Source organism: Neovison vison, chromosome 6, assembly GCF_020171115.1.
Source record: "Neovison vison isolate M4711 chromosome 6, ASM_NN_V1, whole genome shotgun sequence".
NCBI classification, from domain to species: Eukaryota; Metazoa; Chordata; class Mammalia; order Carnivora; family Mustelidae; genus Neogale; species Neogale vison.
The window spans coordinates 158,165,410-158,183,857 of record NC_058096.1 but is presented as its reverse complement, the minus strand read 5'-3'; the positions used below and the strand labels follow the sequence as shown (position 1 = coordinate 158,183,857).

Genomic DNA, 18,448 nt, shown 5'->3' with positions numbered 1-18,448 from the left:
TTAGTCCCCATGTATTTGGGTTCTTTCTAAATTTCCTCTTGTGATTAAGTTCTAGCTTCAGAGCATTGTGGTCTGAAAATATGCAGGGAATGATTCCCATCTTTTGATACCAGTTGAGACCCAGGATGTCATCTATTTTGAAGAATGTTCTGTGTGTACTAGAGAAGAATGTGTATTCTGTTGCTTTGGGATGCAATGTTCTGAATATATCTATGATGTCCATCTGGTCCAGTGTTATTTTAGGCCTTTATTTCCTTGCTGATCTTTTGCTTGGATGATCTGTCCATTTCAGTGAGGGGAGTGTTAAACTCCCCTACTATTATTGTATTATTGTTGATGTATTTCTTTGATTTTTGTTATTAATTGGTTTATATAATTGGCTGCTCCCATGTTAGGGGCATAGATATTTAAAATTGTTAGTTCTTGTTGGACAGACCCATTGAGTATGACATAGTATCCTTCCTCATCTCTTATTATAGTCTTTGGCTTAAAATCTAATTGATCTGATATAAGGATTGCCACCCCAGCTTTCTTTTGATGTCCATTAGCATGGTAAATTGTTTTCCACCACCTCACTTTAAATCTGGAGGTGTCTTTGGGTCTAAAATGAGTTTCTTGTAGACAGCATATTGATGGGTTTTGGTGTTTTGTTTGTTCTGTTTGTTTGTTTGTTTGTTTTTGTTTTTTTTTTTAAAGACTTTATTTATTTATTTGACAGAAATCACAAGTAGACGGAGAGGCAGGCAGAGAGAGAGAGAGAGAGGGAAGCAGGCTCCCTGCTGAGCAGAGAGCCCGATGCAGGACTCGATCCCAGGACCCTGAGATCATGACCTGAGCCGAAGGCAGCGGCTTAACCCACTGAGCCACCCAGGCGCCCTGTTCTGTTTGTTTTTTAAAGACTTTATTTACTTGACAGAGAGAGACAGTGAGTGAGGGAACATAAGCAGGGGGAGTGAGAAAGGGAGAAGTAGGCTTCCCCTCAGAGCAGGGAGCCCGATATGGAGCTCAATCCCAGGACCCTGGGATTATGACCTGAGCCGAAGGCAGACACCCAACAACTGAGCCACCCAGGTACCCTGGGTTTTGTTTTTTGATCCATTCTGATACCCTTTGTCTTTTGATTGGGGCATTTAGCCCATTTACATTCAGGGTAGCTATTGAGAAGTATGAATTTAGTGCCATTGTACTGCCTGTAAGGTGACTATTACTGTATATTGTCTCTGTTCCTTTCTGATTACTAATTTTAGGCTCTCTCTTTACTTAAAGGGCCCCTTTCAATATTTCCTGTAGAGCTGGTTTGGTGTTTACAAATTCTTTTAGTTATTTTTTGTCCTGGAAGCTTTTTATCTCTCCTTCTATTTTCAATGATAGCCTAGCTGGGTATAGTGTTCTTGGCTCATGTTTTTCTCATTCAGTGCTCTGAATATATCATGCCAGTTCTTTCTGGCCTGCCAGGTCTCTGTGGATAAGTCTGCTGCCAATCTAATATTTTTACCATTGTACATTACAGACTTCTTGTCCTGGGCTGCTTTCAGGATATTCTCTTTGTCGCTAAGACTTGTAAATTTTACTATTAGATGACCGGATGTGGACCTATTCTTATTGATTTTGAGGGGGGCTCTCTGTGCCTCCTGGATTTTGATGCTTGTTCCCTTTGCCATATTAGGGAAATTCTTTACAATAAATCTCTCCAATATACCTTCTGCTCCCCTCTCTTTTCTTCTTCTGTAATCCCAATTATTCTAATGTTGTTTCATCTTATGGTATCACTTATCTCTCAGATTCTCCCTTTGTGGTCTCCCTTTGAGGCAGTGTTCTGCCTCTCTTTTGCTCAGCTTCTTTATTCTCCATCATTTGGTCTTCTATATCACTAATTCTCTCTTCTGCCTCATTTATCGCAGCAGTAAGAGCCTCCATTTTTTATTGCACCTCATTAATAGCTTTTTTGATTTCAACTTGGTTATATTTTAGTTTATTTCTCCAGAAAGGGCTTTTCTTTCTCCAGACAGGGTTTCTCTAATATCTTCCATGCCTTTTTCAAGCTCAGCTAGCACCTTGAGAATCATCATTCTGAACTCTAGATCTGACATATTACCAATGTTTGTATTGATTAGGTCCCTAGCCTTTGGTACTGCCTCTTGTTCTTTTTTTTGTGGTGAGTTTTTCCACCTTGTCATTTTATCCAGATAAGAACATATGAAGGAGCAAATAAAATACTAAAAGGGTGGCAAAGACCCCAGGAAAATGTGCTTTGACCAAATCAGAAGAGACCCCAAATCATGGGGGGAAGAAAGGAGGTAAAAAGAAGTTCAGAAAAAAAAATTTTTTTAAATAAAAAAATATATATATAAATGAAAATATATATATGAGACTGGTGAATAGAACAGGGTCACCCACTTAATTTTGGGAGTATGTTGGTCCTTAGAAGAAACTAGGGTGGTGACTCCTTCTTCTAAAGAATATCAAAGTCGAACACTTGGTCAGGCAACTCTCTTGAGTCAGCAGCTCTGGTGGGTGCACATTTGGTCAACAAATGAGGGTAATTTTTGTCTATATACACTCAGTTGTTCCACAGAATTAGGCTCATCTCAGATTAGTAATGACTGAATTTACTCACAAAATGGCTGAAGTCACTAGCAATGACTTGTGACTCCCATCATTTTGATCTATTAATTAATGAGGACAAGGAATGTTATAATTTTTTTGCTATCATTTGAACGTGAATGTGTGTAACATTTTACCCACTATTTTATTTTATTTTATTTTATTTGGGGAACAGTCCTGGGTATCAGTGTTCATATTTTTATATGGCTTGTCCCCAGGTCATTGTTTGTTCTGGTGCATGAGATCAGCTTGGCAGACATTTGTCGAGTATGTTCTCTGCTCAAAATGCCTGGTGCCAGACCCTGAGGCAGAGGTGGGAGGTGAATGAGCCTGGACGCCTGCTGTACAGGATACTGTGGTGGTGTGGGGAGTGTTTAGTAAGTGATTGGTGATAACATCAGGTAAAATGAAAGATATTATGTAACAGAGGTAGAAGTCCACATCAGCCAAGCATAGGGTGAGACCTGCCGGGGACGGCTTCTGGATCATCTCTGACGACAGCCAGAGGCCATGCACATGGAGGTTTCTGTAAAGCAGTCCAGCTTGGCACCGAGCTCCTACTTCGCATGAGGCCATGAAGAACTAGAGGATCTGTCGCACTTACTTCGGGTTTAGCTTTACTTGCTTCTGAATGAGACCCAGGGCCTCCATCGAGAACTCTGCTGCGTGGTGTGGCTTTAAAGTACAAAGGATCTTGTCCCATTCTGTTGCTGGCAAAGTGGCAGGGACGTGCCTACAGACTTCTGATGCTGTGGAGATAGAGGACGGGTGCAAGAGAGGTCCTGATGAGAAGTCATGAAGAGGTCCAAGTACCCTCCCGAAGCCCAGGGAAGAAGAGGCCCGCCTGCACGAAGGAACGACTGTGGCAGCCCCACTCTGAACCAGCAGCCACCTCCTCCTCCCCCTGCCCAAGCTGGCAGGGCTGCACCTCAGTAGCTAGGCTGCGGCAGAGGGTTCCGTGAAAGATCTGTGGAAAAATCTCTGGCCCTTTTTTTAGTGGATTACGCTGCTTTCTCTTTCCTCCAGTGCCTCATTATTCAAGATTATTCGATGTTCTCCAGCTTTTAAAATAACCATTTTCCGCCTACGCAGTACATCCTGTAGAGACATTGAGTTTCCAGTGGGAACAGAGGGGAACACTTCATTCTATAAATGAAGAAAATAAGCCTCTTTTTATTGGGGGTTGGGGGGACAGAGAGTGTTACAGAACTTATGTAACAATATGAGAATTCACTTGTGGTGCTTAAGCTAAAAAAGGATAATGAAACTGTGGTATACAGGCTTATTGCTGTCCCCAGACCCTTCCCTGTGCTCCAGACCCTCTTCCTCCACCCTCCTTTATGGTGGTAGTATTTTTACTTACAGACACACACACTCAGAGATATATTGGTAAATTTAAAAATCATATTTATGAAATACATGCATAGGATCTACACAAGAAAACACATGAACACCTGCTTAAGATAGAGCATTGTGTGGTTTGTCACCTTTGAAGCTCTTAGATGCTTCTTCCCTAAACTATCCATTTCCCTTCTCCCTTAGAGGCAACCACTATCTTACATTTTATGATTGTTATTTCTTTTTAATATAGCTTTATCACCTGTATTTGTAGCCCTAAAAAAACTGTTCAGTTTGCAAATTTTAAATTTTACATAAATGGAATCATACTGTAAGGTGCTTTGTGTGTGTGTGTGTGTGTGTGTGTGTGTGTATTTATGCATGTAGATATATATGTAAACATATTTTACACACACACACACACACACACACACACCCCTATATCACATACACACACATTCTGTTCCTAGGATTCATCCATCTTACTACATATAGCTCTGGTTTCCTCTCCCTGTGTAGTAGATTCCACTTGGTGACCATTACTGCACATTTCTTCATTCATTCTGCTGTTGAAAGACATTTGGACTAATAAGGGCCTCATCCATGCTCTCTTCATATGCCATCTGAGGATGATCTTGGCCCTGAGAGATTCAAGAGCTTGGAACACTGGTTGGGAAGCTTGGCTGTGGGTCTATACTCAGCAGAGCTCCTGCTGGGTCATAAGATGATGAATTGTTTTTCAAAGGGGTGATAAATGTAGCTATTGTTGGTCCCTCCAGCAGTGTATAGAAGTCGCATTTGTTCGCTTCCTCTCCAACATTTGTGGGACTTTATACCAGTTTGGTGTTTGTGAAATGGTAGCTAATGGTGGTTTTATTTGCATCTCCCTGATTACCTAAATTTATTTCCTCTTCTGTTAAGTGCCTCTTCTAGTTTTTTGCCCATTTTTCTCTTGGGTTCTTGGTCTTTTTGAATGGATTTGAGGAGTTCTTCATATATTCCAGATAATAATCAGCTACATGAAAACATCTTCCCCCAGTTTAGGACTTACCCATTTTCTTCTTCTTCTTCTTTTTAAACAAATACTTGTTTCATGAACAGAAATTCTTAGATTTAACATAGGCAGATTTTATGAATTGTTCTTTACAGATTGGCTTTTAAAATAACTCTGGGATAATTGAAGACATAGTCTTATATTGTTTCCTAAAATGTTCATACATAAATCCCTAGTGCTCTTGAAATTCATCTTTGGTGCATGGTATTAGATTCGTGGTTTTCATGTGGCTATCAGATTGTGCCACAGTTCATTGTTATTGTCAGCACATTTGGATTTAACAAGTATTATTTGCTCATAGTTCTTTCCCTTGGATCGTTTGTGGTCTGCCTGAAGAACAACCTTTACTAAGATCTTGAGTGGCCAGCTGCATTTTATTTTGTCTAATTCATTCTCATATTGAAAAGTGGTTTTTGCTGGGTTTAAAGTTCCAGATTGACAGTTAACTTTTTCTTAATGCATCAAAGGTGTTGTTCTATCATTTTTGCCTTCAGTGTTACTGCTGAAAACCCAGCTATCAGTCTTATATTTTATTACTTGATGGGGAATCTCTCTTTTGTCTCTGCATGCTTTTATTTAAGATCTTTCTTTAGCGTCCTGCTGTATCTCTGTATGCCAAGTGTGGGTTTTGTTGGGCTTCTAGAACTGAGGTTTGGTGTCTTCCATCACTTCTGGAATAGTCTCAGATATTTTTGTCTTTGAAGTCTGTAAATATCATCTCCCCCTGCCCTCTCTCCCTTCTGGAACTTGAGTTACATATTTATTATCCTCCATGTTGCATAAGTCGCTTCTGTCGTTTTCTTCTCTGTCTCTGCATTGCATTCTGGATAATTTCTTCAGATCTACCTACCAGTTATTATCTTGGCAACTTTGATTCATCTGTTGTGAAGTCGGTCTTGATTTTTAATTTTAATTATTACATTTTTCATTTTTAGAAATTTGGTTTCTTTTGGAGATCTTGATCATTTCTGATAGTCTCCTGCTGCTTATTCATTGTTTAATCCCTCTTAAGCATACTGAACATACTTATTTTCCAGTCTCTGAACCTTTGCAGAGATAGTGTGGTTTCTTCTGGATTCTAATTCTTGGTGCATTCTTTGTGTGTTTTGTAATTTTTTGACTGCTGGCTCCTGGTATTTTATCTGTGGGGGATAATTTGAAGCCTGGACTGAAACTGAACTTCTCCACAGAGAATTTGCATTTGATTCTATCAGGGACCTGGAGGAACAGTCAGCCCCAGAATCAGGGTTAAACTAAAATCTCCATAGAAGGTTTTAGGCAGCGCTTAGCTGGAATCCTGGCTGCAAAAGCATGTGAGGACCGGCTCGTGGTTGCAGGTTCTCAGGGCTGTGATTTTTTTTTCCTTACCCCCAACACCCAGGCTGGAGGTGGGTGGGCAGTTCGGCTCCCTTCCCTGGGGATTTCCCCTCTTTTTGCCTACTGGTACAGCCCCTGGCGTCTCAGCTACACATCCTGGGGAAGCGGTCTCCTATTAGACTCCCCATTTCAAACCATTCTTACATTTTTGTTTTTCATTCCCCACACCCCAGGGGCTGCAAAAACTAGCGTTGGTGATCACTGAGGCTTCTCTGGGCCTTCACGTGACGCTAACTTCAGGGCTCGCCGTACTTCTTCAGCTTCCTTCTTTGCCTCAGGGTGTGATCTTTGGGCAAAGTTTTCCTTTACCTTTGGGCAATGTTTTTGTGGCATTTTGAAAGATCAGTTGTGATTTAGTCCTCATTTGTGTGTGTTTTCAGCAGGAGGTACACTACATGCATCGTGGCTCATCTGTTGTCTCTAGCTCTGGGGTTCGGTGCTTCGGGCTGTGAAGGGGTATTGGTGGGGTGCTGTTCCTGACCAGCTCTTTCTCTTCTAGCACTTCGAGAGATGCTGCAGAACCACTCCTTTGTGGGCTGTGTGAATCCGCAGTGGGCCTTGGCACAGCATCAGACCAAGTTATACCTTCTCAACACCACCAAACTGAGGTAAACTAGTGAGTGCCTGACACAGCAGGGCTGCCCCAACAATGGTCTGGAGGCATAGCCATGAAAAGCCAGGGACAGGAACCTGAGCTGTTTGGAAAGGTCCCAGGCTTTGGAGACAGAGGTGGTTTCCAATCCAGGCTCAAGCATTTACCGTTTGTATACCGTGGGCAAGGTACTCTCCTGAACTGTTTCTCAGATTTCTCATCTGCAAATTTGGAAATCACTAGTTAACTTGCAGGGTTTTGTGAGGTTAAGAAATGACACGAGAAGCCTGATGTTTGGCAAGTTCTTGGTCCTCAGTATGTGTTGACTACTGTGGTGGAACCATGGGTCGAGGGCTTAGTGTCGGTAGAGAATTCTAGCACCTGCTGTGTGCAGCGGGGTACTGTGAGAAAGAGGACCTGTAGAGAATGTCGCCAAGGCTTACTCTCACCACCACACAAGCCAGCGGGATTGACAGGCTGTGCCATTTGCCCAGTACGTAGCCAGTGACATATTGATTGTCTCCAGAGACGTTGGTGGATGAGCTCCTAAGGAGTCTAGAAGCTGTATCAGATGTGTTTTCAGTTAGGTACAGATGGGAGGGCGCTGCCACCCTGCACCTACTAGACGTTACCTGGCCACTGCGGGGCCCTTTCCCACAAACCCATGGGCAAGGCAGCTGCCATACGTTGCTTGGGGGTACACACAAGATAAAAACTAATTTCCTCCCTTACAAAAAAACTGCCCAGCCCAGAGCTGACTATGACACACACACCCCTATGGATATTCAGAACTCACTCCTTTGGGGCTATTTTGGTGCAGCTCTGTTCAAGATCCTTTGTCTTCGCTTTGAGAATCCTTTGACTTGTGCATGGGGTTGTCTCTTATTAATGTGTTGGGAATTCTACTGCCCTTGCTCCTTCTTTTCCATCACGTGTAGTACATTTCCAAGGCTCCAAACACATTGTGTTCAGATTCTTTCATTTTACAAACAGAAAGCCAGGTTAGTCCAAGAATTTCAGCTATTAATAAATGTGAATGGTTTCCCAGTGAGAAGGTAAAAGAAACAGATTGAAAACCAGGTTCAGAGTACAGAATCTGAATCCAGCACCTTCTTTTTCCACCTTATTAACTCTGACCAGGGACAAGTCAGGTACTCACTTGGGTGCCTCACTTCCCACCCTCGTAACGCAGGTGTCGCAGATGCCTTGTCTGCTTTGACTGATAATGAGAAGTCTTTAAACAGACCTATATGGTTCCAACTGCTTAAGAACTCTAAAGCACCATTGATTTGAGCTCCGTGTTGGGTAGGGAGGTCAGTGTGCTGGATACCTCCCAGCTGGCTCTGCAGTGCTGCCAGCCAGTGCATCACCCTACACCAGACACCCGGGTGGTCGGATTCGGCCTTGTCTCCGCTTGGGATTATTTAGCAAGTCTCCTGCCGTCCCTATGCACTCCATACCATTTTCAATGGTGAGTTGTTTAAAAAAAAAAAAAAAAAGTGATTTATAGGATTCTTTGTAAGTGGAGAAGAAGTAAGCAAAATTTCTTAGCGCTCTCAGCCGCATGTGGACCCCTGACTGGAGCACACAGCGGGTCTGGCTCCTTAGAGGAGGAGGACATCTTGTAGATGGTCAGGAAGGCTCCACAGGGCCTCCCATCCGTGTTGCAGGGGTTCTTTCTCCCATTTGTCCTGACTGCTTAGCTGTCAAGCATGGATTCAGCGTTTCCTTAAAGTCACTTCATTTTTATTTTCAGTGAAGAACTGTTCTACCAGATACTCATTTATGATTTTGCCAATTTTGGTGTTCTCAGGCTCTCGGTAAGTTTACTTCCTGCTTCTCCCTTCTGAAACTTCCAACACCTAGTGATATCTGAAAATAATTATCTCTACCCCAGTATCTGAGTTGTAGTATATTGGGTTTTTCTAAATATGCCAAAGATAGTGTCTGTATTGTATGATTTGTATATGGAAGGATCTTTAGTTATAACCCAGTTTTATATGAATCTGATCGGTTATTTGATAGACAGCTTAAACAAAGTTTTATTATTATGTTGGTTAATACATACTACTTAAGAAAGAAGATAAAAAGAGATAAAAGAAGATATAAAGAGATAAAAAGAGAAATAAACATTTCCTAAAGCCTATGACCCAAATACAACCAACCCCAGCTGACAGAATTAGGTCATTTCTTCCGAGACCTTTTTGTTGCTTAATTTTAATTTAGAATTAAAATCAGACTATTTATGTAGTTTCAAATCATCGTTGTACAGCTGATGTAACTCTACAAAAAAGCCAATTAGTATTTTCATTGGGATTGTCTTGAATCTATAGAACAATTGGAGAGGAAATCTTTTGTTAGATTTATCCCTTAGCATCCCACATTTTTGATGCTATTATAAATGGTATTTTAAATAATGTCCAGTTGTTTGTTGCTAGTATATAGAAACGAAGTGTTTAGTACATTGATCTTGTACCTTGCAACCTTGACAAACTCATTTAGTAGTGCCGGTAGTTTTCTTACAGATTTCCGTCAGTTTCTGCATGGATAATCACACCCTCTGTGTATAAAGGCAGGTTTATTTTTCCTGTCCAATCTGGGTGGCTTTTCTTTTTCTTGCCTAATTGCACTGGCTAGACCCTTAGTACAATGTTGAATAGAAGTGGTGAGCATGGAAATCCTTCTTTTATTGCTGATCTTATGGGGAAACACATTTAGTCTTTCCAAATTAAGTATGTTCTTTGCTGTAGGTGAGATGAGATATCCTTTATGACGTTGAGGAAGTTTCCTTCTGTTCCTTATTTGCTTACAGTTACTTTTATTCAGGAATGGATACTGAGTTTTTTCAAATGCCTTTTCTGCATCTGTCAAGAGAAAATTGCGTGATATTCTTTTTTAAATTTCTTAATATAATGAATTTCATTGATTTTCATTTTAAAATCCAATCTTGTACATTCCTGGAATGAACCTTGCTTATACATGATGTATTACTTTTTTTACATATTATTGAAATTGATTTGTCAGAATCCTGTTTATAGTTGCTACATATATGTTCATGAATGATACTGGTTTTTATTTTTCCTATAGTCTTTGATTTTTGTATCAGCATTAATGCTGACTTCATAGAATGAGTTGGGAGCTGTCTATCCTCTCCTTTTCCATCATCTGAAAGAGTTTATATAGAATTGTATAGAATTTATTCTTGAAATGTCTGGTAGAATTCATCAGTGAGTGAAGCCATCTGGGCCTGGAGATTTCCTCATGGGAAGGTTTTTAACTTTAAATTCAGTTTCTTTCATAGATAACTATTCAGATTATCTTTTTTCTTCTTGACAGAGCTTTGCTTTTGGTTTCTTTCAAGGAATTTGTCCATTGAAGTTTTTGAATTTATTGGCAGGAAGTTGTTCATAGTATTTTTCATAATTCTTTTAATGTCTAGATCCTCTCTCATTCTTTTTTATTTTTTTATTTTTTATACACATATATTTTAATCCCCAGGGGTACAGGTCTGTGAATTGCCAGGTTTACACACTTCACAGCACTCACCAAAGCACCTACCCTCCCCAATGTCCATAACCCCATCCCCCTTCTCCCAACCCCCGTCACCCCAGCAACCCTCAGTTTGTTTTGTGATATTAAGAGTCACTTATGGTTTGTCTCCCTCCCAATCCCATCTTGTTTCATTTATTCTTCTCCTACCCACTTAAGCCCCCATGTTGCATCACCACTTCCTCATATCAGGGAGATCATATGGTAGTTGTCTTTCTCTTCTTGACTTACTTCGCTAAGCATGATACGCTCTAGTTCCATCCATGTTGTCGCAAATGGCAAGATTTCATTTCTTTTGATGGCTGCATAGTATTCCATTGTGTATATATACCACATCTTCTTTATCCATTCATCTGTTGATGGACATCTAGGTTCTTTCCATAGTTTGGGTATGGTGGACATTGCTGCTATAAACATTCGGGTGCATGTGCCCCTTTGGATCACTACATTTGTATCTTTAGGGTAAATACCCAGTAGTGCAATTGCTGGGTCATAGGGCAGTTCTATTTTCAACATTTTGAGGAACCTCCATGCTGTTTTCCAGAGTGGTTGCACCAGCTTGCATTCACACCAACAGTGTAGGAGGGTTCCCCTTTCTCCGCATCCTCGCCAGCATCTGTCATTTCCTGACTTGTTGATTTTAGCCATTCTGACTGGTGTGAGGTGATATCTCATTGTGGTTTTGATTTGTATTTCCCTGATGCCGAGTGGTATGGAGCACTTATTCATGTGTCTGTTGGCCATCTGGATTTCATTTTTGCAGAAATGTCTGTTTATGTCCTCTGCCCATTTCTTGATTGGATTATTTGTTCTTTGGGTGTTGAGTTTGTTAAGTTCTTTATAGATTTTGGACACTAGTCCTTTATCTGATATGTCGTTTGCAAATATCTTCTCCCATTCTGTCAGTTGTCTTTTGATTTTGTTAACTGTTTCCTTTGCTGTGCAAAAGCTTTTGATCTTGATGAAATCCCAGTAGTTCATTTTTGCCCTTGTTTCCCTTGCCTTTGGCGATGTTCCTAGGAAGATGTTGCTGTGGCTGAGGTCAAAGAGGTTGCTGCCTGTGTTCTCCTCAAGGATTTTGATGGATTCCTTTCTCACATTGAGGTCCTTCATCCATTTTGAGTCTATTTTTGTGTGTGGTGTAAGGAAATGGTCCAATTTCATTTTTCTGTATGTGGCTGTCCAATTTTCCCAACACCATTTATTGAAGAGGCTGTCTTTTTTCCATTGGACATTCTTTCCTGCTTTGTCAAAGATTAGTTGACCATAGAGTTGAGGGTCTATTTCTGGGCTCTCTATTCTGTTCCATTGATCTATGTGTCTGTTTTTGTGCCAGTACCATGCTGTCTTGATGATGACAGCTTTGTAATAGAGCTTGAAGTCCGGAATTGTGATGCCACCAACTTTGGCTTTCTTTTTCAATATCCCTTTGGCTATTCGAGGTCTTTTCTGGTTCCATATAAATTTTAGAATTATTTGTTCCATTTCTTTGAAAAAGATGGATGGTACTTTGATAGGAATTGCATTAAATGTGTAGATTGCTTTAGGTAGCATAGACATTTTCACGATATTTATTCTTCCAATCCAGGAGCATGGAACATTTTTCCATTTCTTTGTGTCTTCCTCAATTTCTTTCATGAGTACTTTATAGTTTTCTGAGTATAGATTCTTAGCCTCTTTGGTTAGGTTTATTCCTAGGTATCTTATGGTTTGGGGTGCAATTGTAAATGGGATTGACTCCTTAATTTCTCTTTCTTCTGTCTTGTTGTTGGTGTAGAGAAATGCAACTGATTTCTGTGCATTGATTTTATATCCTGACACTTTACTGAATTCCTGTACAAGTTCTAGCAGTTTTGGAGTGGAGTCTTTTGGGTTTTCCACATAGAGTATCATATCATCTGCGAAGAGTGATAATTTGACTTCTTCTTTGCCGATTTGGATGCCTTTAATTTCCTTTTGTTGTCTGATTGCTGAGGCTAGGACTTCTAGTACTATGTGGAATAGCAGTGGTGATAATGGACATCCCTGCCGTGTTCCTGACCTTAGCGGAAAAGCTTTCAGTTTTTCTCCATTGAGAATGATATTTGCAGTGGGTTTTTCATAGATGGCTTTGATGATATTGAGGTATGTGCCCTCTATCCCTACACTTTGAAGAGTTTTGATCAGGAAGGGATGCTGTACTTTGTCAAATGCTTTTTCAGCATCTATTGAGAGTATCATATGGTTCTTGTTCTTTCTTTTATTGATGTGTTGTATCACATTGATTGATTTGCGGATGTTGAACCAACCTTGCAGCCCTGGAATAAATCCCACTTGGTCGTGGTGAATAATCCTTTTAATGTACTGTTGAATCCTATTGGCTAGTATTTTGGTGAGAATTTTCGCATCTGTGTTCATCAAGGATATTGGTCTATAGCTCTCTTTTTTGATGGGATCCTTGTCTGTTTGGGATCAAGGTGATGCTGGCCTCATAAAATGAGTTTGGAAGTTTTCCTTCCATTGCTATTTTTTGGAACAGTTTCAGGAGAATAGGAATTAGTTCTTCTTTAAATGTTTGGTAGAATTCCCCCGGGAAGCCGTCTGGCCCTGGGCTTTTGTTTGTTTGGAGATTTTTAATGACTGTTTCAATCTCCTTACTGGTTATGGGTCTTTTCAGGCTTTCTATTTCTTCCTGGTTCAGTTGTGGTAGTTTATATGTTTCTAGGAATGCATCCATTTCTTCCAGATTGTCAAATTTGTTGGTGTAGAGTTGCTCATAGTATGTTCTTATAATAGTTTGTATTTCTTTGGTGTTAGTTGTGACCTCTCCTCTTTCATTCATGATTTTATTTATTTGGGTCCTTTCTCTTTTCTTTTTGATAAGTCTGGTCAGGGGTTTATCAATTTTATTAATTCTTTCAAAGAACCAGCTCTGAGTTTCGTTGATTTGTTCTATTGTTTTTTTGGTTTCTATTTCATTGATTTCTGCTCTGATCTTTATGATTTCTCTTCTCCTGCTGGGCTTAGGGTTTCTTTCTTGTTCTTTCTCCAGCTCCTTTAGGTGTAGGGTTAGGTTGTGTACCTGAGACCTTTCTTGTTTCTTGAGAAAGGCTTGTACCACTATATATTTTCCTCTCAGGACTGCCTTTGTTGTGTCCCACAGATTTTGAACCGTTGTGTTTTCATTATCATTTGTTTCCATGATTTTTTTCAATTCTTCTTTAATTTCCCGGTTGACCCATTCATTCTTTAGAAGGATGCTGTTTAGTCTCCATGTATTTGGGTTCTTTCCAAACTTCCTCTTGTGGTTGAGTTCTAGCTTCAGAGCATTGTGGTCTGAAAATATGCAGGGAATGATCCCAATCTTTTGATACTGGTTGAGTCCTGATTTAGGACCGAGGATGTGATCTATTTTGGAGAATGTTCCATGTGCACTAGAGAAGAATGTGTATTCTGTTGCTTTGGGATGCAATGCTCTGAATATATCTGTGATGTCCATCTGGTCCAGTGTGTCGTTTAAGGCCTTTATTTCCTTGCTGATCTTTTGCTTGGATGATCTGTCCATTTCAGTGAGGGGAGTGTTAAACTCCCCTACTATTATTGTATTATTGTTGATGTGTTTCTTTGATTTTGTTATTAATTGGTTTATATAGTTGGCTGCTCCCACGTTGGGGGCATAGATATTTAAAATTGTTAGATCTTCTTGTTGGACAGACCCTTTGAGTATGATATAGGGTCCTTCCTCATCTCTTATTATAGTCTTCGGCTTAAAATCTAATTGATCTGATATAAGGATTGCCACTCCTGCTTTCTTCTGATGTCCATTAGCATGGTAAATTCTTTCCACCCCCTCACTTTAAATCTGGAGGTGTCTTCAGGCTTAAAATGAGTTTCTTGGAGGCAACATGTAGATGGGTTTTGTTTTTTATCCATTCTGATACCCTGTGTCTTTTGATTGGGGCATTTAGCCCATTAACATTCAGGGTAACTATTGAGAGATATGAATTTAGTGCCATTGTATTGCCTGTAAGGTGACTGTTACTGTATATTGTCTCTGTTCCTTTCTGATCTACCACTTGTAGGCTCTCTCTTTGCTTAGAGGACCCCTTTCAATATTTCCTGTAGAGCTGGTTTCGTGTTTGCGAATTCTTTCAGTTTTTGTTTGTCCTGGAAGCTTTTAATCTCTCCTTCTATTTTCAATGATAACCTAGCTGGATATAGTATTCCTGGCTGCATGTTTTTCTCGTTTAGTGCTCTGAAAATATCATGCCAGCTCTTTATGGCCTGCCAGGTCTCTGTGGATAAGTCAGTTGCCAATCTAATATTTTTACCATTGTATGTTACAGACTTCTTTTCCCGGGCTGCTTTCAGGATTTTCTCTTTGTCACTAAGGCTTGTAAATTTTACTATTTGGTGACAGGGTGTGGGCCTATTCTTACTGATTTTGAGGGGCATTCTCTGAACCTCCTGAATTTTGATGCTCGTTCCCTTTGCCATATTGGGGAAATTCTCCCCAATAATTCTCTCCAGTATACCTTCTGCTCCCCTCTCTCTTTCTTCTTCTTCTGGAATCCCAATTATTCTAATGTTGTTTCATCTTATGGTGTCACTTATCTCTCGAATTCTCCCCTCGTGGTCCAGTAGCGGTTTGTCCCTCTTTTGCTCAGCTTCTTTATTCTCTGTCATTTGTTCTTCTATATCGCTAATTCTTTCTTCTGCCTCATTTATCCTAGCAGTGAGAGCCTCCATTTTTGATTGCACCTCATTAATAGCTTTTTGGATTTCAACTTGGTTAGATTTTAGTTCTTTTATTTCTCCAGAAAGGGCTTTTATATCTCCCGAGAGGGTTTCTCTAATATCTTCCGTGCCTTTTTCGAGCCCGGCTAGAACCTTGAGAATTGTCATTCTGAACTCTAGATCTGACATATTACCAATGTCTGTATTGATTAGGTCCCTAGCCTTCGGTACTTCCTCTTGTTCTTTTTTTTTGTGGTGAATTTTTCCGCCTTGTCATTTTGTCCAGATAAGAGTATATGAAGGAGCAAGTAAAATACGAAATGGGTGGCAACAACCCCAGGAAAATATCCTTTAACCAAATCAGAAGAGATCCCAAATCGTGAGGGGGGAGAAAGGGGATAAAAAGAGGTTCAAAAAGAAAGAAAAAAAAAAAGAAAAAAAGAAAAGAATTAAAAAAAGAAAATGAATAAAGAAAAATATAAAAAAGAAAAAATGTATATATTAAACTAGTTAAAAAAATGTTAAAAAAGAAAAGGGTAAAAGTTAAAAAAAAATTTTTAGCAGAAGATGATGAAAAAAATGAAAAAAAAATTAAATTAACTGCAAGACGAATAAAATCATCATAGGGAGAAAGCGGTGAGTTCCGTGCTTTCCTTTCTCCTCCTCTGGAATTCTGCTGCTCTCCTTGGTATTGAAAATGCACTCCTTGGTAGGTAAACTTGGTCTTGGCTGGATTTCTTGTTGATCTTCTGGAGGAGGAGCCTGGTGTAGTGATTCTCAAGTGTCTTTGCCCCAGGCGGAATTGCACCGCCCTTACCAGGGGCCGGGCTGAGTAAACCGCTGGGGTTTGCTTTCAGGAACTTTTGTTCCCTGAGCGATTTCCGTAGAGTTCCAGAGGAAGGGTATACAAATGCCGGCCTCCTGGTCGCTGGCCTCCTGGTCGCCGGCCTCCTGGTCTCCGGCCCCGAGGAGCCGAGAGCCCGGGGCCCCACTCCTCAGTGCGCCCTCAGAGAACAGCGCCCAGTTACTCCCGTCTGCCTGACCTCCGGCCGCGCTCCGAGCTCACCAAGCCTGCGGCCGGTTCAAGGTAACCCCGAGCTGCGAGCTCACTGTCGGCTCTGTCTCTGCAGCCGGCCTTCTCGCTCCAATACCCTCAAGCTCTGTGACACTCAGACACCCCCAATCCTTCTGTGACCCTGCGGGACCTGAGGCCACGCTGACCCCACGTGGGCTTCGCCCCGTTTAGCCTCTGGAGCTATGTCCCTCAGCGGAACAGACTTTTAAAAGTCCTGATTTTGTGCTCCGTTGCTCCGCCGCTTGCCGGGAGCCGGCCCTTCCCCCTGGGGTCTATCTTCCCGTCGCTTTGGATTCACTTCTCCGCCAGTCCTACCTTTCAGAAAGTGGTTGTTTTTCTTTTTCCAGAATTGCTGTTCTTCTTCTCTTCGATCTGCTGATGGATTTGCAGGTGTTTGCACTCTGTAGATAAGCTCTCTAGCTGATCTCCTGCTAGCTGAAGTAGTCTCAGCCTGCTACTTCTCCGCCATCTTGACTCCTCCCCCCTCTCTCATTCTTAATATTGGCGATGTGTGCCCTCTTTTTAACCTGATCAGTCTGGTTAGAAGCTTACTTTTATTGCTCTCAAAGAACTTTTTGTATCATTGACTTTTTTTTGATTTTCTGTTTTCTAGTCCATTGATATTTACTTCCTTTCTACTTATTTTGGGTTTAATTTGCTCTCCTCTTTCAAATTTCTTAAGGTAGAAACTGAGGTTACTGATTTGATGTCGTTCTTTTCTAATATAGGTGTTAAATGCTAATAAACTGTTGGGTCCTTTCATTGACTTCTCTATTATGAGAAAATAGGAACAGTGTTCTGTGGGTTTATAACATGTATGTTATAATGTAACACACATGTTATATGTATAACATTATATGTTAAAAATGTATGACCATAGTAACATCAGATGTGGAGACATGGAAGAAAATAAGACATCTTATTTTTAACCGTATATTTCAGTCTTCTTCGTAAACAGATGACTTACCTGAGATGTCACTGAACTGGTTCTCCCCTCCCCTTGCGTTCGTTATCAGCGCATGGGAGGGCAGTGCCTCCACATGGCCTCCCCCTTCCCACCTGTTTGGCAGGCTGGCATATCCTTTCTGCTCAAACGGCCACTAGTGAGGAGAAGGAAAAGGTTTCTTTGTGGATTTTCAAGTGTTTTCTTTGTGGGAGATGGGGAGTGATGTTAGATTTGGGGTTTCTCAGCTGCTTTCATGAACATGGCTTTGTGGTTTTCACACAGGCACATCTCATTTTATTCTGTGCTTCATTGCACGTCACAGACCTTGCATTTGTAGAAATGCAAGGTCTGTGGCAACACTACAGTGAGCAAGTCTTTTGGCACCATCTTTCTGACAGCATTTACTTACTTCATGTCTCTGTGTTACATTTTGGCAATTCTGGCAATATTTCAAACTTTTTTTTATTATTATTGTATTTGCATATAATTACAAACTGTGATCAGTGATAATTCACTGGAAGCTCAGATGGTTAGCATTTTTTAGCAGTAATTTTTTTTCCAGAAGCACACATTTTCTTTTTTTTTTTCTTCATTTTATATTTAAATTCAATTAATTAACATTAATGTATTGTTTGTTTCAGGGGCACAGGTCTGTGGATTATCAGTCTTATTTAACACCCAGTGCTCATTACAACACGTACCCTCTCCAGTGTCCATCATCCAGTTACCCCATCTCTCCACCCACCCCCTCCAGCAACCCTCTGTTTCATGTTTCCTACGTTTGTCTCCCTGATTTCATCTTGTTCCATTTTTTCCTCTCTTCCCCCTTATGATCCTCTGCCTTGATTCTTAAATTCTGTATATCAGTAAGATCATAATTATCTTTCTTTGATTGACTTATTTAATTTAGCATAGTCCAGTTCCATCCACGTAGTTGCAAATGGCAAGATTTCAGGTTTTTTGATGGCTGAGTAATATTCCATTGTATATATATACCACATCTTCTTTAGCCATTCATCTGTCAGTGGACATCTGGGCTTTTTCCATAGTTTGGCTGTTGTGGACCTTGCTGCTATCAACATTGGGGTGCAGGTGCCCCTTTGGACCATTTCATTTGTTATCTTTGGGCTAAATACTGAGCAATGAAATTGCTGGGTCATAGGGTAGCTCTGTTTTCAACTTTTTGAGGAAACTGCA

At 40.6% G+C, this 18,448-nt stretch overlaps 1 protein-coding gene across 4 annotated transcripts in view; it reads left to right on the top strand.

Moving 5' to 3' along the window:
• Window positions 1-18,448, top strand: part of MLH1 (mutL homolog 1) — a 58,195-nt gene that overhangs the window by 35,932 nt on the left and 3,815 nt on the right. For 3 of the 4 annotated variants that reach the window (XM_044252704.1, XM_044252706.1, XM_044252707.1), the window contains 2 exons: window positions 6,873-6,981; window positions 8,722-8,785. In XM_044252704.1, coding sequence (XP_044108639.1) covers window positions 6,873-6,981; window positions 8,722-8,785 — 173 coding nt within the window. The remainder of the gene's footprint in view (window positions 1-6,872; window positions 6,982-8,721; window positions 8,786-18,448) is intronic. The other variant, XM_044252705.1, reaches the window with a different exon arrangement.